Source organism: Heloderma suspectum, chromosome 7, assembly GCF_057233095.1.
Source record: "Heloderma suspectum isolate Gila_16-S chromosome 7, 16-S_ref, whole genome shotgun sequence".
Classification (NCBI taxonomy): Eukaryota; Metazoa; Chordata; class Lepidosauria; order Squamata; family Helodermatidae; genus Heloderma; species Heloderma suspectum.
The window spans coordinates 87,252,015-87,267,013 of record NC_139464.1 but is presented as its reverse complement, the minus strand read 5'-3'; the positions used below and the strand labels follow the sequence as shown (position 1 = coordinate 87,267,013).

Here is a 14,999-nt window from a genome sequence, read left to right as displayed (position 1 = left end):
GCTTTAGGAGGGGGAGGGGCCAGAGGTCGGTCCTCTACACTTTGTGGGCCAGATTGGGCCCTAGCATGGGCTGGATTAGGCCTACAGGCAAGAGGTTGCTGTCCCCTGCTGTGATTCAAAGTCTGTGATTTTGGTTCTTCTTACTTGTCCCTTTCTGACCCCTTCCTTTGAACAAGCATATCCTCCAAGATTTCAAACATGAGCATTTTATAAGACCCTATTCTCACACCAACCATCTCTTTCCTCACTATTCCAAATTGCTGAAAGCTCTGTTCATTTACTCTGCAATAGGCTGCCTGGCATGGATTTAAAAAAACAACTACTGTGTTTTGCTGTCTTGATTAAAAATCTACTTTTAGTGGGAGAGCCCTCTGGGCATCTGAACTAGCAGTTTCAGAAGCAGAAGTCATGGTGCTTTTTAAAAGGCACCCTCAAATCTTCCCTGAAGGGCAAAATAAATCATTATCCCTAACAGGGACAGGTTCCAGAGAACTGGGATTGTCCCTAGAGTGTCCATTCTAGGGGCATCTATTTTTCTGCCTCCTGTGAGGTCCCACTGTAGTCCAAAGCAGTTTTAATTCATTTCTTGCAATGTACTGAGTAATCTATATTTTAAAATCTGTATGCAGCAATGTGAGTTATTTCAGAACTAATTACAGGCTAATAACTGCAAGAATTCTTAACTACTAAAAGTTGTTTTCAGCTGTTTCCATCTTGATTAAAGGACAGGACTGCCTCATAATGGAACACTCTCCTGTTAAGAAAATGCCTTCTGTGTTCTTTAAGGAGATGACCACTGTATTCTAAAATGATGTGCTTTTGAGGGAAGCAGTTCAATTCAGTTAAACTGATCTCTGTTTCATTTGCTTTCAGGGTGGAGGAGGCTGTTATTTCCACTTACTTTCCAGTTGTCCATCCAGTCATGATTGCAGTCTGTTGCTTCCTTATCATTGTTGGAATGCTGGGATATTGTGGAACAGTGAAAAGAAACCTCTTGCTGCTTGTATGGGTAAGGTTTCTTTTTATCCATTAGTGTGCCATGTAGTTCATGTGTGGTCAAAGAGCACTTTTTTTATTGCTGTTGAAAGCATGTTAATAACCACTGCTGAGATTAAGGCCCTCCTCAGCATACACCAAGCCAGGATCAGCGTCAAGGGTAAGCATGATCAGGCATCTATCTGCCAAGGCCCACACTCTGACAGCTGTTGGAGGACAGAGCTAACAGGTGTTGGAAGACAGAGCTCCAACTCTGTGCCATGTGGCCGGCCGGCCCGCCAAGCTATCCTGCTGCCCTCAGGTGCAGCAGAGTATGCTTTCCCTTAACCAGTGTTGAAGTAAGATTTTAAATGCCAATGTGACATTCCTGTCTCTGCATTATTCTCCCTTCTGTTTCTGCACGCTCGAAACTGAAAAATAACCCCAGGACATCTGCCTCAGCTTTGGCCAGTTATCCTCACTGAATCCCAAAGCTTCAGCCTTTTACCTTGTGATAAGGAGACACCCACTAGGTTAACCGGTTTTGTTTAACCGATGTAGGAGTAGTAACGGGAAAACAGATTTTTCTAATTTGGAGAATTAGAGAAATAATTATAGAATTATAGAAATAAATAATTTATTTACAAGATTATTCACAAGAATTTGTAAATAAGATTATTATTTACAAGAAATCTTATAAAGGTTATTATTTAATCATCTTATACATATTCCTTACCTACCTACCCCTTCTAAACCCATCACCCAAACCAATCTCACTAGATGTACATTAACTGGATCCCTAAACCCTATCTGACTGTTAAACTGTCAAGTCTCTCTCTTTAAAACCCCTTCGAATTCCACTCACACACAAGCCCCTCCCACCTTTCCCTCCCACCCCAGCATTCCATTATGGATAACTCTGATTTACCTGGATAACTTTCTACAACTGTAACACAATCATTTACATTACCCTGCATATGTTACAGCCAGTCTGGTCGGCTCCTGTATGTGGAATTCTGAGGGGAACCATCTTGCCCTTTGCCTCAGGCAGTAAAATGTCTTGGGCCAGCTCTGTTTGATACCTTTTCTCACAGAAGCTGCACGGCGCTAGGGATGGAGAAAATAATTCTGTCTTGTGGCTTTTGGTCCTGCCTCACTCTCCAGTCTGCTTTGCGGTTTTCTGCGTTTAGCATGTGGGAGGAACCCCATGATAAGACCAGATGCTTTTGCTGGTGGAATGTAAAGAGCTTCAGGAATGTCTAGCCTTGATTTGATGGTGGGATTTAGGCTGCCATCTACAAAGCTCTGAAACTGGTCCAGTTTTTAGGTTTTGTGTGTGGGCCTGAACCACCTTAATTTGAAAAAGTGTGACTTTAGGAGTTATTGCAATCCATAGTCCGGATATAATATGCAGTATAATGTGGTGTACCAGACACCATTCTACTGTAGGTTGTCCTTAACTAGGATGCCTGGGAATGGGAAGGTATCTGAATTATTTTGCGGGTTTTTCCTACTTTTAAAACAAGCTCTTAAATCACTTGGGTGTCTTGAAAATTGTAACCCATTATGGTTTCCCCACACTTTTAAAACCTCAGACTAATGTTCTGTTTATCTCATCTTTTCTAAAAGAAATGTGCAGCGTGTTCAAATAACAAAATGATTTAAAACTGGAGCGTAATCCTTTCTTTCTTTGTTTATGTAAAATGCCAGAGAAGCATAAGAATCAGTTACTTCTCTTTAACACAAATCTGGAAGTAAACACATGTACTGTGTGTAGAGCAATCTAACTTCATTAAATCAAGGCTAGACATTCCTGGTGCTCTTAACCTACAATATTTCACTCTCAGGAGCCTGAGAACCAGCTCCTGCTGGTCCAACTGATAAGAAAAAAATAAATGATCTTTTCCTAAGTACGCCACACTTCTTGACTAATTGTTAAATGAGCAGTTTGCTGTTGTATTGTGGAGATGTGCAAGTACCAGTCAATAGTTCATTCATCATACTAATCAGAAAGGAAAAAAAGCAACAGCTCAACAGAACAAGCTTTTGTAAAACCAGATGAACTGAAAGATAAAGAAACGTGGTGTGAAATATTAAATCTTTCCAATCCTTTCTTTTATTTTTCATTCTGAAACTTGCCAAGGATTGAAGTCATTAAGCACACATTATTTTGAATGCATCCTAAAGTTAGATGAAAGAAAAACACTTTAAAAAACTCAAACCCCATAGTGTCTGTAAATATGGTATAGTCATTATTCTATTTAAATAATTTCATATAAACGGTAGTTCCCACCAAGAAACCTAAACAAGGGTAGGACTATGCAGAAGAAGCAATGGACTCTTTGAGGTCAATCTGAAGGGATTGCTGCTTGATAGACAGAAGGTCCTGAGATCAGATCCTATGCCCTGTCAGCTGAAGCCAGGCAGGGTAAGAGGAGGACAGAGGCAAAAATGCCTCTCGTTGCTCCTTTCCTTTACATTTTCAGCTAGATAAGCTTCTTGGCTGACTTACCTTGCTTTGGGCAGGATGGGCGATGGAGAAGCTTTAGGAGCTTACTGAATTCCCAGTAAGTGTGAATTCACACTGCCTGAGGCTTTAGGATCCTACAGGTCCTGGCCTCTCCTCCTCCCTCCCCTCCCCTCCCCACCCACCACCTGCCCCCTTTTTCCTTTCCCTGACATCTTCTGATGTTGCTGTTGCAACCTCCGAAGAGCAACTGCTATGGTGCTTTCCACAGTGGCTGCAAGGAGGGTGGGGGAACAATGATCTTGAATTCTTCCTCCCAAGGTTGTAGCAGTGTCACTGTCACAGGAGGTGGGATCCGCTGTATCCTATGGTCCCTGCGATGCTTTGTTAATGGATGAAGTTATCTGGGTCGGAGAGGACAGGTTTAGCTCTCATTCCAGTAATGTTTTTGAATTCATCCCTTCATTTTATGGAGGGTGACCATAGCTCAGTGGTAGAGCACATGCTTTACATGCAGATGATTCCAGGTTCAGCTCCTGGCATCCCCAGTCAAAAGAGGATTGGGTGTCAGGTGATGTGAAAGACCTCTGCCTGAGACTCCAGAGAGCCGCTGCCAGTCATGTACTCCTGGGCTAGATGACCTGGTGTAAGGCAGCTTGCTACTTCCTATGTGAATGTTGGGCTGTCATTCATTCATATGATGAAAAGTGCTGCACTGTGGAAAAGAGGGGGTGGGGGGAGTCAGAAGGTTATTGTTGGAGGCAGAGGACCAGGGAGAGAGTTGGGAAATGGGAGAGAAAGAGAAGGCCGGTGTGGCGATGGGGGAATATTTCCAGGATGGTGTCAGTACTGGTGGGAGAGCTGCCATAAAGAGGAGTGGGAGTTAAAGCATGAAGTGGGAAGGGAGAAGGCCAATGCTTAGAGGCTTTCCTGCAGCCTTATCCAACTGGCACCCTCCATATGTTTTGGACTACTCCCATCATCCCTGACCATGGGTTCTAGTCCGAAATTTCTGGAAGGCAGCAGGAAGCAGAGGGAGGCTACCAGACCCATGTCCTCTCTGCCTGTGAAATGTCATGCTTCCCTTTCAGCCTGTGAAATGTCAAGGGCCTGTTTCTGGTAACTTTTATATGAGCCACTTTGAGAGCTCGTTGTTGGGATAACATGCAGAATATAATGGTTGTATCCAATGGGATGCATGCAGTGTTAGACTAACTTAAGGCCCATTCATTTAAGGGGTCTGTGCTAAGTAGGACTAACATTGGATACAACCCTAAGTTTTAGATAGAATAAATGCATTAAAAACAAACAAACAACAGCAGGGCAGAATGAGTGCTTTTATTTCTAATTCAGATGGAGTCACTGGATTGAAATCTGGATTGTTCCGAGCTTTCTTCCTCGGGACATCAATGCCTTCACTGACTCACAAAATGCTACCTGGTAGTAAAGTCTAACCCAAATGGAAGTTTTTCAGTTTAACACAAGATGTAAGTCTAAACTGAACTGACATGTTTAGCCTCTCTAACAGCTTTGGAGGCCAGCTACAAGACGATAATCATTTATCATCTGCTGCTGCCTACATACAGTCACTTGACAGCAATCTAAACGGAAAGAGTCCAACTGAGAAGGCTTCCCTTTGCTTAAAATGAAAGTTGGGTGCATGGTAGGGACTGGATGCTTTCTTAGCTGAAACACTGAAGGGTCTAGTAAATTCTTAGCTGAAACATTGAAGGGTCTAGTAAACCCTAAATAAGCAACACCAAGAAAGACGAATTGTACCTGTAAAGTGAAAATGACCACCATTATCTGCCTAAATTGGATACCATCAGTGACACAAATACCTTCTTGAATCTTAAAACCTTTGAGGGTTCTGAATGTTTGACCTTCTTAAACCCCTTATAACAGGGGTAAGCAACCTAGTGCCCTCCAGATGTTTCAGAGTACAACTCCCATAAGCCCCAGTCAGTATGGCCAGGGATTATGGAAGTTGTAGTCCAAAACATCTGGAGGGCAGCAGGTCACCCACGCCTTCGTTATAGGTATGTCCCTGTTCAGTTAGTGCTAAGCGTAGTGTGGACATCATTATACTTTAAACATATTCTGGTAGTTCCATTTCTACCTGGCAATCATTTCCAGAAGGTGTGGCCAGGAGACCTTTGCTCTGTGTCATAGCAGTTGTGCTGTGGAAATCCTCAGGGCTTAACCCATGCTATTTAACATCTACATGTAACTGCCCTGGGGAGGTGATCTGGAGCAACGTGTCGGTAGGCTGATGGCACCCAACTCTATTTCTCCTTTTCATCTAATTCAGGAGAGATGGTCAAAGCAATCCCCAAGCATTATTCCTTAGGGGCCCAGTACAACTAACAAACCATCTCGCAAGTCATGAAAAGAAACTTCTATTTTAATTCTGAAATTACATTTTCTGCATTTTGGAAATTACATAATGGCTCACACTGGTGCTTTTTGCATTTTTGCCTGCCTTTTTGCATTTTTTGTTTAACTTAGCATCTGGCTTGTTTTTGATTCGTCATAATAAACGTATTACCCTATCAGTGTCTTGTTTTCCCCCCTCTTATTGGACCAGCATGGCTGCAAAATTTTATACACCAATCAGTGGACTACAATCCTGTATTTTCTGGCCTTTTTCATTGCAAAAGCATGAATTAACTTCCTAAAGTCACTGACTATCTTTTGGAAGCATTAGATTGGAGTCGCATGATGTGTCTGGCAGCTTTTCTTCATTTGTCACAGATACGGTCTTTATGTTGGAATCATTTTCATCTTGCTTTTGATCATCTACTTCCCTAGTTAGTGTATTGCCCAAGGCAGACTGCAGGAAGGCTTTCCCTGTTTTGAAAAACTGGTAGTTTGGTTGGTTCTTGTAGCTCCCTTTGCTTAACAAGCTTACATTTCTAGATACCTATTTGTGGTTAAGACGCTGAACTGCAGACCGGAAGGTCGGCAGGACAGCAGTTCGAGACCTGAGTTCTGCATGACGGAGTGAGTTCCTGTCTTCAGTCCCAGCTTCTGCCAACCTAGCAGTTCGAAAGCAAGAAATTGCAAGTAGATAAATAGGTACCGCTTCAGCGGGAAAGGTAACAGCGTTCCATGCATCTCGGTGTTCAGTCATGCCGGCCACATGATCACGGAAGCGTCTTCGGACAGCGCTGGCTCTTCGGCTTAGAAATGGAGATGAGCACCACACCCTAGAGTCGGACACGACTGGTTGGGGACACCTTTAACTTTTTTTTTTTAATTTGTATTTATTGCCAAGTGTGTGCATGCTAGGCATTTACTCACATGTATTCTGGGCCTGTACATCTTGCTACCAGCATTGTTCCCACCGTCTCTGATTATTATGGTCATTTTTCCTTACCACAGCCATTCCTTCCTCCTGATTATGCACAAGGAACTCTGTGGGTCAAACTACATGTTACATTAATTGTGTAGCATGTAGCTGAATTTGATTGTTTCCTTTACTTTACTTTACCATGTGTGACCCTGACTTGGATTGGGAGCAGTGCATACCGGGAGGTGAGGATTAAACTTTCCCCCATTTTCTTACCAAAATTCCACCCCTCTAGGGGGGCAGGGGTTAAAAAAGAAAAATAAAGTCTCCATTGGAGACTCCATTTGTGTTTTTTCAGTGTGCTCTGCATTCACTATTCCTTTTTTTGTCCTCTTCTTACGTAAACTGTGGCTATCAATGGAATGAGGTCTACGGCTGTGCCTGATGGTGCTGGCTCCATGTTTAAGGGCAAAGTGCCCTCTGGTGCCCCTTCTCTGTTGGTGAGTCTTGGCACCTGGTGGTGGGTAGCACCCGCATTCTGAGCAGGGTCTGCCATCTTAATTTCCCATGATGCCCTAGAGTGGGGCGGATGAACTGGTGGCTCTCCAGGTGTTGGTGCACTGCAACTCCTATCCCCACCAATTATTGACCATGCTGGCTGGGGCTGATGGAAGTTGGAGTCCAACAATATCTGGAGGGTAGGAGATTCCCCACTCCAGCTCTAGAGTGATGCTACATTGGGGGAAATTAGAGTGGCAGCTAGACCCAGCCACTTGGAGTACTGGGCTAGAAAAAAAATCAAGGGGGTGCCAAGGCAGTCATCAACAGGGGCTCTTGCCAGGGTGTTGTGACCCCGGCAGCTTCCCAAGGATGCCAGGTGCTGGTGCCGGCCCTGGTGCCTGACAGTGGCAGTGCCACGTGTAGTGTAGTGTTGTATTGTGTCACTAATCTGTCTGCCAGTGCCTGTGGGGGCTGGCCAAGCCAAAGGCTTGCAGCCTGGCACTAGTGCTGTTGGGTCCATGCTCATGCTTTTTGTCCCTGTGTGTCTGTGTGTGCGCACACATGCCCCTGCTGACATCCTGGATCAGATTGCACTTAACGTTAGAGTTGCATTCTGAAAGTGGTTTGTCATACTCTGTCATCTGCTTTCCATCCTTAGATCTATGAACACAAAACCTTGGGAGAAGACAGGGACAACGTCATGTACAGCCTGCAAAGCACAATCCTTTCAAATGCCAGGCTGTGCCTTGAAGTCTGTGTACTGTCTTTCCTCCTTCCAGGAAGAAGGAGAGCCTGCCACACACCCTCCAGAGTGTAGCCCTTTTTAAAACAGAGAGATATTTTTGAGGCTGCCTGCCTGGCTGTTTCTGTCTCCCATCCTTTTAAGCCAGGAGCTTGCTGAGACAACCAGGCAAATGTCATTTTCCTTTCTAGCCTAATAGCAATTAGGTGATCAAGAAAGTGGCTAATTGGAAGCCTGGCTTGAGTAGTTACTGAGGGTGTGAGCATAAACTCAGCTTTGTGCAGTGATTAAATGCAGCTAAGTGCTTGAAGATCCCTCTTCTAAGGAAGCCAGGTGGTGCACTGAATTGCTCTAATGGGAATTTTTGTACTTTATGATTTAAACTTCCAGTGAGGTAGCCTTTGGGGGCACATTTAAAAGATTTCTTTGGGTAAAGACGGTCTTTTCCCCTGAACTGTCTACATGACTTTTGCAACATGCACAAATGCTTTGTCTTGTCCAATGATTTTCCGAGCTATGAGTCTTGCTCATTTCTGTAGGGGCCAGTACACAGGAGTAAGGTTTAAATTGTTCACCATATGATTAAACTAAATTCTTCATTTCCATAATGCTAAGCTTCCTGAACAGCTGTGAATTGACTCTGCTGTTGCTGTGCAAATAGAGGTAACGCAGTGAAAAACAGTTTGTAGTCCCATTTTTCAAAGAACAGACCTAAAAATAAAAGCCAGTAGAACGAGGTAGATAATGGTGGTTATTCTACTTTATATCAGGGAGGGTTGAACCCTCTCTCTAGCAAATTCTCTATAGGCTGTGAGCCAGTGTGGGCATAGTGCAGGGCTGGGATGAATGTATCCATGGAGTACTGACCAATTTCTGGTGGACCACAATAGCACCTGCTGCACATTGGGGTTCTTGCAAACAGTGCTGGACTGGGTAGGCCTTCTTGACTGATCCAAGACAGCCATCTTGCTGAAGCTAAGTAAGCCTGGGTCTGTTCAATGCCTGGATGGGAGACCACCTGAGAACCCCCAAGTACTGCACCTTGAGGTTCACAATGGAAGAAAGGTAGGATATAAATAACTATTTTGGACCTTTTTATATAGCATATTCATGACATACCTGTTGAAAGAACCTCAGTATACACTCTTGCTTCATAAATTGAAAACACTTGGGCGGGCAAAAAAAGTAGACCAGACCATGCAAAACTGAAATGAGCTTACCCTGGTGTAATAGACTGAGTTTTGGTTTTGGTCCAGGAAGACCCAGGGGGATCTCCACGGTGACGGGTTTAGTTCACTCTCCACTTTGCTGCAGTTTTTACTGGAGTTGAATCTGTTCCGTCTGGGGACACATGGGGCTTGAAAGCCTGGATTATCCCAAAGCTAGCCTGGGCTTCTTGGCAGGTCACACGACAGTTTACCGCAAATTGTTTGGGTGGTGACCTGGTGGAGTCTCATCCACATCGTCACCTAGAGAGCCTGTTCCCTCTGTCCATCCGTCCGTCCCTCCCTCCCTCCCACCCTCCCTCCCTCCCACTCACTCACTCACTCACTCACACTCTTGCCTTGTTCTGCCCTTTCTGCTTTCTCTGACCAGTGTGTGTTAGTGCCTGCCTCTGCAACCTATGCCTGATTCCCCCCCCCCATTTTTTAAATTACTGTCCCTTTAAAACCACAGTCACGCAATAGCAGGTATATGTGCTATTTCGCGATAGTGCTATAGGTTGTATAGCTACTCCCGTTCAAATGCACCTTTTTGCAATACTGCTGCAGTGCTATAGTGCTAAAGGGTATAGCTGCTCCCATTCAATTTGCAAAATGGCGGAAACATTGGGGAAACACAGGCTAGGAAAACATTGGGGAAACACCCCTTGACCGGGGTGCGTGAGGTCATGGCCAGGTGAAAGACACACCCCTGGGCAGGGCGTCATGCTGGAGTAAATGCGGAGGGTTGGTGCACACCGCAACAGAAGCGCAGACAAGCCGAATTAAGGAAAACAGTCGGACTAAAAGTAGTTTCAGAAAAACCGTTTTTTGGCACAAAACTCTGGGGTGGCTGTAGGATGGCCACTACGTCACATGCTCCAAATGCAGCAAACTCACAGTAAATTGCTCATGGAGACACCCCCTAGATTCAAATCCCCTGCGCCCAGGATCACTCATAGAGCTTCACAGCGAAGTACCATTCTCTTAGTCTAGTCCAGCCTTCCCCAACCTGGTGCCTTCCAGATGTCTTAGACTGCAACTCCCATCATTTCCAAGCAACATTCCCAAGCGATGGCCATGTTGCTTGGGAATGATGGGAGTTGCAGTCCAACACATCAGGCGGGCTCCAGGTTGGAGAAGCTCTGTCTAGCCATTCTCATGAGGTTGTTGTAAGGATAACTTGTATGTAGGTCTCATGGAGGGCCTTGGAGAAAGGTGGGATACCAGTGTGGTAGAAGGCTGTAATAGGGGTCAGAAAGGAGCTGAGCATTTTTGTCTGCATATTTCCAGGAGATCCTGACTCAAGCTGTGTATGTTTCATGGAAATACATACATGACCCTTCGCTTAAGGACAATGACGAATTGGCTGAGTATTATATTGACTCAGTTTTTACTGCTTCATAGTGGATAGTTGGAGTTATTGATTTATTTGTTTTTACACTTGGCTTATGTCTGTATTATCAAGGGTCGTGGTGGCTTAGTGGTTAAGACGCTGAATTGCAGACCAGAAGGTCAGCAGGACAGCAGTTCAAGACCCGAGTGCTGCGTGACCGAGTGAGCTCCCGTCTTCAGTCCCAGCTTCTGCCAACCTAGCAGTTCAAAAGCAAGAAATTGCAAGTAGATAAATAGGTACCGCTTCGGCGGGAAAGGTAACAGCATTCCGTGCACCTCAGTGTTCAGTCATGCCGGCCACATGACCACGGAAGTGTCTTCGGACAGCGCTGGCTCTTCGGCTTAGAAATGGAGATGAGCACCACACCCTAGAGTCGGACACGACTGGTTGGGGACACCTTTACCTTTACCTTTTTATGTCTGTATTTGCAGGAGAAATATGTTCAGAAATAGAACAATAATAAGCTTTACATTTTGGATTGTTTCAAATTGGAAATGTAGTAATCATAGTAGTATTAATATAATGCCATCAGTGTACGTAGCGGTTCAAAGAGTAAAAGAGGATAGGTGTCTTCCCCCAGGAACTTACAGTCAAAAAGCGGACACAGGTGAAGCAGCAGCCAGGTAAGCAGGGAGGCAATGTGCAGTTGTTTCAGTTGCACAGTTACAGACTGAGTTACAGCCAGGGAATGAGAACAGCTACAGAAAGCATCAGAAAAAGTTGCATACACCCATTGATTAATAACTTTCAGAATGGTAGCCATATTAATCTGTTGCAGCAAGAGCAACAAAGAGTCTTGCAGATTCTTAAAGATTAACACATTTATTATGACACAAGCTTTTGTGGACAAAAGCCCTCTTCATCAGAACCAATGGTTAATGACACCTAAAGAGAAGGCCAGTGACCTAACAGAGCTTGAGACCAAAGTTTCTGAGCATATAGGCCTGTCCTCCCCCCCCCCCCAAGATGTGTGAGTCTGTGCTGTGGTTATTCAGTGGTGTGGAAAATGTGTCATCACATGCTCAGAGACGCTGTCTTCTTATTGCTGTTCCACATGCTACCGAGCTGAGCCTTGCTCAGATTAAACCTTGCAAATGCCCAATTGTTAGGAGTCATTTCCACAATGTCTTCTGTCTTCTGAAATTCTTCATCGTCTTGGTTAGCCAATAAAAACAAATTGATTTGTCATTATTTGACAAAAATACAACTGTGAAGGTTTTGCTGGTCGAATAAAAAGAAAAACATGAGATAGTAGGCTTTTGTTGCAGCCAACAGAAGCATGTGGCCCAGAATTATTGCTTTCCTGTGGATTTGTATCTATATAACAAAGAAAATCTGTTAGGAATATATATCAGAGCTGACGGCACAAATCTTTTTACTAATAGCCTTTATCGGAAAAATGGCAGAAAAATAAATATTGTTTGGCAGATAAGCACTGAGCCCTTACTGAGCAGCCAAAAGATTTGTATTTTAACATTTACTTAACGCAGCCATGGTACAATGAATCTATAAATTGGCTTGTCCCCTTCTAGGTAAGCCAGACCAAAATGTGCAATAACTTAGTTTAACAATGATTAAGCTCCTTCATGACTGAATCAGGTTGTCCAGATAGAGCCAAATGTGTCATTACAGCAGATAAGGTCCAGAGATTTGTATGTCTTGGTAGTAGAAGATGAATGGCTAGGAAACATGACCTGTATGTGAACTGGTGTTTCTTGCCATAACGTCTAGAATGAATTATTTCTATGTGTGGATGCAACCATTTCAGTTCGTATGGTAACGGGAAAGCCATTCCCACCCTTCACCCTTCTTTGGGACTGAATTTGGCCCTCTGATATGGAATGGCCACCATAACTGCAAAGAAGGTATACTAAAGAGAAACATTTGGTTGCAGTCTGAAATACCCAGTAGTGAGTTTGGCTGGTGTCGTGGGGAAGTCCTCGTCTTCTGAAAGTATCCACACCACGCCACCTAACAAGGTCCTCCAAAATTCCAGGAATGCAATCTTTTTGTGCAACACAGACCTATAGCTGCACAACATAGATTTGTGCAACACAAGGATCTGCACTTGTAGGATCTGCACTCTGAGACACCCTGGTGTGCTTCAGGAACTATTTGCAGATGTACATTCCCAAATATAATTTTCTTTGATTGCTGCCATTGTCATTAATGATTAGATGATAAGTGCACGAGCTCTTTCTTTTTACCTTCAACCCTATTCCTCCAGGGTTCTGTTTTGAGACTGCCTTCATCTCTTCTGGGACATTTAAGGCTGTGAAGGTTTGAGGCCTACAGAGGCAAAGGGAAAAAGGTCAGGCTTAGAGGCCTGGAGTTTTCCGTTGGGAGGGGGTAACCCTGAGAGGAGTAATTTCATTTCTTTGGTTAAGTGTCAGTTTCATTTCTCCACTTCAGTTTCATTTCTTCAGATTTGAAAAGGTACTTTCAGTTTTGAGGGTGGCAGGTATAAAAAGGGAGATACAGCCAGAGTCTGAAGTGAGAGCAGAGTCTGAAGAGTGAGCAGGAAGAAGCAGCCTAGAAAAGTCTAAGGACAGCTAGGGTAAAGGAACTTGCATTTTGCTAATTTTCTTTTCTTTTAATGCCTTTTGTATCACTCAGCTCTATTGTGTAAATACCTTTAGTTGTGATTGCTTGCTTTAAATCTATTAGGGAACAATCCTATGCATGTTTAGACAGAGAACAGGCCTAGAACACCCAGCATGCCCCAGCCACCATGCTGGCTGGGGCATGCTGGGAGTTGTAGGCCTGTTATCTGTTAAACATGCATAGGATTGCACCCTTAGTAAATTTTTGTGGTTAAACTCTGTGTCTGTGTCAGTCATCCTCATGCCTACAGCCTAAGCCCTATGTTACCAGAAGGGGTTTAAAAGAAGGAAGGTGGGACTCTTAAGGAGGCAAGAGATTCTTAAGGAGTTGCTCTGTGGGTCCAGGTCATAAGTGGAACCTTGACAAAGGCATATCTCTGTTGCTTTTCTTTCTTTCTAATGATATAAACATGGGAGGAAAACCAATGGCACGCCATTTGGAATCTGCTGCCCAAAGCTATGACTGCCTGTCTCTTGGTTGCAAGACTTGCTCTGGTCTCTTCTCTTCTCACTCACTCACACCCCTCAACAGCTTTGACCTTTAATCATCACTCCTTTTTACTCCCAAGACTTTCCCTGGCCTCTTACTTGAGACTTAGAGAAGAAAACGATTGTTGTCGTTGTGTTGTTGGATAATATGCAGTCCTCCTCATTGCATTTCAGAAATCTCTTTAGTTGTACATTCGACAGGCTTTCTCCATAATTGCTAGAACTAGAAATTCCACTTCTTTAAAAAAAGGATTCTCAAGGGTTTCTTTCTCTTGGAGGATTAAAGCTTATGGTCATCTTATGAAGCTGAATGGCTGGAGATTCAGGACAGAGAAAAGAACCTCTTCAGACACAATACGTAATTAATGTACGAAATTCACAGCCATGAGAAGTGCAGATAACCACCCACTTAGAGGACATTAAAAGGGGACTAGACAAATTCATGGAGGATAAATCTCTCAGTGGTTACTAGCCATAATGGCTGTATAGCAACACAACATTCAGAAGCAGCATACCACTACACACCAGTTGCTGGAGAGCACCAACATCGGAGGGTCATTGCCTTCATGTCCTGCTTGGCTACTGTGAGAAATGGGATGCTGAGCTAGATGGACATTTGGTCTGATCCATCTGTTATGTTCTTAACATGTGGTTCACAGCATGGGGTAGGCAGAAGATAGATCTCCAGCTATTTTGGATTTCAGCTCCCAGAAGTCCCTGCCAGAATGGGCAGTGGTCAGGAATGCTGGGCGTTGAAGTCCAAATATCTGGGGATGTACCTTCTGCCCACCCCTGATTATAGCACAATCCTCTGATAGTTTGCGGTGGACAGATGTCATAAATGACACACACTAAACCGTGACTGCTATACTCATACTGATCATCCATCAATCTACATTGCAGGTGAGGGGTATTCACATAGCCGGTTGTGGTCAGTGTAGCCTGTGCATGGGAGGCACACAGGGTGGGTGGGTGCGTTATTTATTTATTTGATTTCTATGCCACTGAACATATTTTAAAATTACCTCTAAGCAGTACACAAAATTCATTATAATACACATTAAATACAGTTAAAATGCACAAACATTACTAAAACATTTATAGCAAACATTAAAATCAATTACCACATCATTCCAACTCTTGACAGTACAATTTCTCCCACCCTTTTCATCTAGCAGAGGAAGCCAGGTAAAGCATAATCTCCCTAATATGTGCATTCCTGTAATCACCTGGAGCAGCTAGGCACCTGCCTTTTCTTTTTTGGAATTCCTGGTATAAAGGAATGTGGTTACAACAGAAGTGCAGAATTAAGAGTGCAGCAGCTGCTCCATT

General features: G+C 43.9%; 1 protein-coding gene across 2 annotated transcripts in view; it reads left to right on the top strand.

The window, feature by feature from the left end:
- Positions 1-14,999, top strand: part of TSPAN12 (tetraspanin 12) — a 126,031-nt gene that overhangs the window by 71,441 nt on the left and 39,591 nt on the right. For both annotated transcript variants that reach the window (XM_084810853.1, XM_084810854.1), the window contains one exon: positions 874-1,009. In XM_084810853.1, the coding sequence (XP_084666979.1) occupies positions 874-1,009 (136 nt within the window). The remainder of the gene's footprint in view (positions 1-873; positions 1,010-14,999) is intronic.